Here is a 2,908-nt window from a genome sequence, read left to right on the forward strand (position 1 = left end):
ACTTTTAAAAATTCAGAATCTGTGACAGATAGGAAATGGTTATCAAAGGTGAGATGTGGGTGCTGGCCCAAAAAGTTTACTTTGGGCAGAACTTTGAGGAGACACTTGTTCATTCCTAAGAGATCACCAATTAGCTTCTAGCATAGCAACCGCTCCCCTCTGTCACTATATTCAGAACTCTTCTGGTTGCAAATGACAGAGCCATAACCCAAATGAGTTTTGGCAAAGAAGGGGATTTATCGGCTCAAGGAATGGCCAAATCATGGAAATGGTTCCAACACCAGAATCTGGGACATGAAATCCATCAGCTCTCTAGGTATCTTGTCTCTGAACATTTATCTCACCCTCTCTCACAGATTAGCTTTTTTGATAAGACTGGAAACATGGCAGCCCATAGTTCCTGATTCTTCCATTCTCCCATCTTCCACAACCAGAGGAGCTCCCATGTTTAAAATCCCAGGAAGGGGCTCTGATTGGCTCAGCTGGAGTCAAGTGGCCATCCTTCAATCAGTCACTAGTGACCAGTGGTGAAGAGCAATTAAAAAATATAGTGGCTCCCTGAGACCCATCTGGTTGGGGCAGGGGAAGAAGCAATTCCAAGAAAAGGAAAGTACTATGCAAACGAGAGCCCTTACGAACAACCTAAGGTTAGAAACTGCACAAGAATATTATAGCAAAGACCCCACGTAAATCCACAAGAGCACCACAGCTTTCAAAACCATATCCAGAGGAGCATATTTTCATTGAGTGACTATGGACAAATTTTTCCTAATAAAGTGGTAACTGTTCACTACAGGTGAACTAGCTACATTTGGCTCATTTGGAAGGTTCATTCCTCTTTTGCAAGATGACATACGCAGACCCCAAAATTGACTGTTCAAAGTCCCCTAGACCTTCCTTGTGCATTAGAATCAGCTGGGAGTTGGTGACACATTCACTTTCCTGGGCTTCCCTTGTTGCTGGGGTGGAGACAGATTCTGCTTTTTCATAAGGCTGCTAGGTGAGCTGAGGCTGGTAGAACCTACTGAGAAACCATGCACCAGATCAGCTGTCTACAAGATCATAAAATCAAAGCACCCAGCACATTTCCCAGGCCTGTGATTTATGCCCAGAATACAACACCAGAGAGGTCGGACAACTGGTTTCAGGCCCACAAGTATCTGGTGGCAGAGAACTCTGATGTTCTCTCAGTCCTGTGCAGTCTTGGATATGACATAGAGGCCTCCCCGCGACCGTTCCCCAGCCTTCCCAGAGGAAGAGAATAAACAACAGTCAAAGCATTTTCATTTTATAAGCACTTGGTTTTATTGCACAGAAGCAATTGAAAGTAAACTTCAGTGGAAAAGGGTGCCCTGGCATGATTCAGTGGCCAGTGCCCAGCCCCACCCAGTCCAGCTCTTCCAGGATAGTATGCTCTGGGCAAGGGCTTGACCACTCCTTTGGAAAAACAGAAGGCATTCAGGAATAGGTTAAGACATCTCAAGCATAATGTATTTCTAACTGCTCATTCATTATTGCGGTCATCTGTCAGTTGCACATACAGGAAATAAATGCACTTATTTGGAAAGGAGGGGGCAGTTTTTATAGTCAAGTGTTTACGTGTGGCATTCGGCAGATATCACATTCAGCTACATAAGATATCATAATTGTCCATCGCCTGGGCAGGGTTTGGGGCCTGAGGGCGAGGGAGCTGGGAGTCCCCTCTCTTGTGAACATATTGCTAACAGAAATTCCTGTTTGGTGAAGGACAGCTCCATCATCTAAGCAGAGTTTCTCTTATGTAAAGAAAAGGGAGAAAAAATGAAAATTGTTTATACCGACCCACAAGCTCCCACCCCTCCTGAGTTTCTTTGGCTGCTCCAGATATTCCTTTTTCCCTGCCTTACTTCTCCCCCTTGGGGGCCTTGTCCTCTGGAGCCTTCTCTGGAGGCCTGCTATCTTTTTGGTCTGTGCTAGAGGATTTTTCAGCCTTTTCCATCTCGGGTTTGCTGGGCTTGGGGGCCTCCTTGCTGGGCTCTTTTGCGACAGGCTTCTCTTCCTCCTTGGCTTTGGTCTCTGTTTTGGGTTTCTCCTCAGGCTTCTTGGCCTCTGTAGCCTTCTCCTCCTTGGTGTCTTTTTTCTCTGGTGCTGCGGGTGCTTCTTCCTTTTTAGGCTTTTCCGGTTCCTTCGCAGCTGGCTTGCCGGGTTCTTTGGCCTTGGCATCATCTGGCTCCTTCTTGGCCACCTCAACCTTCTCTTTGGGTTTAGCCTCTTCCTTCACCTCCACTTTAGCAGGAGCCTCCTTCTCCGGGGTCGCTGCTTTTTTCTTATCTTCAGTCTCTTCCTTCTTGGCTTCAACTTTGGATTCTTTGGGCTTCTCTACAGTAGGTTCCTTCTTCTCCTCTACCTCAGGCTTTGGAGCCCCCTTCTTGGGCACCTCATCTTTCTTGCTGTCCTTCTCCTCAGTTTTTGGTGTGGCTGGAGCCTTCTCTTCCTCCACCTTCTTTGGGGGCTCTTTGACTTTAACCTCCTGGGGTTTCTCCTCTTTCATGGGAGACTTTGCCTCTTCCTTCTTTGGGACCTCCTTCTCAGGAGCCTTGGCATCTTCCTTCACAGGAGATTTGACCTTCTCTGGGGACTTAACCTCTTCCTTGACAGGAGTTTTGGGCTTTTCAGGGGACTTGATGTCTGCAGGGGACCTTATTTCCTCCTTCACTGGTGTCTTGGCTTCTGGGGATTTCACATCAAGAGTCTTGGCCTTCTCAGGGGACTTTGCTTCTTCCTTCACTGGGGACTTGGCCTTCTCTGGGGACTTCACCTCTGCTGGGGACTTAGCTTCCTCCTTAACTGGGGTCTTGGCCTTCTCCGGGGATTTGACTTCCGTTGGAGATTTGGCCTCTTCCTTCACTGGGGTCTTGGCCTTCTCTGG

The 2,908-nt window shown here is 47.5% G+C and overlaps 1 protein-coding gene across 1 annotated transcript in view; it reads right to left on the reverse strand.

The window, feature by feature from the left end:
• Window positions 1–1,882: 1,882 nt before the first annotated feature.
• The window catches only part of NEFH (neurofilament heavy chain), a 7,495-nt gene continuing 6,469 nt past the window's right edge, over window positions 1,883–2,908 (reverse strand). Inside the window, 1 exon segment of the mRNA XM_023741770.1 lies at window positions 1,883–2,908. This exon segment is cut by the window's right edge and continues 170 nt beyond it. Coding sequence (XP_023597538.1) covers window positions 1,883–2,908 — 1,026 coding nt within the window.

Source organism: Trichechus manatus, unplaced genomic scaffold (assembly GCF_000243295.1).
Source record: "Trichechus manatus latirostris isolate Lorelei unplaced genomic scaffold, TriManLat1.0 scaffold00190, whole genome shotgun sequence".
In the NCBI taxonomy this organism is placed as follows: domain Eukaryota; kingdom Metazoa; phylum Chordata; class Mammalia; order Sirenia; family Trichechidae; genus Trichechus; species Trichechus manatus.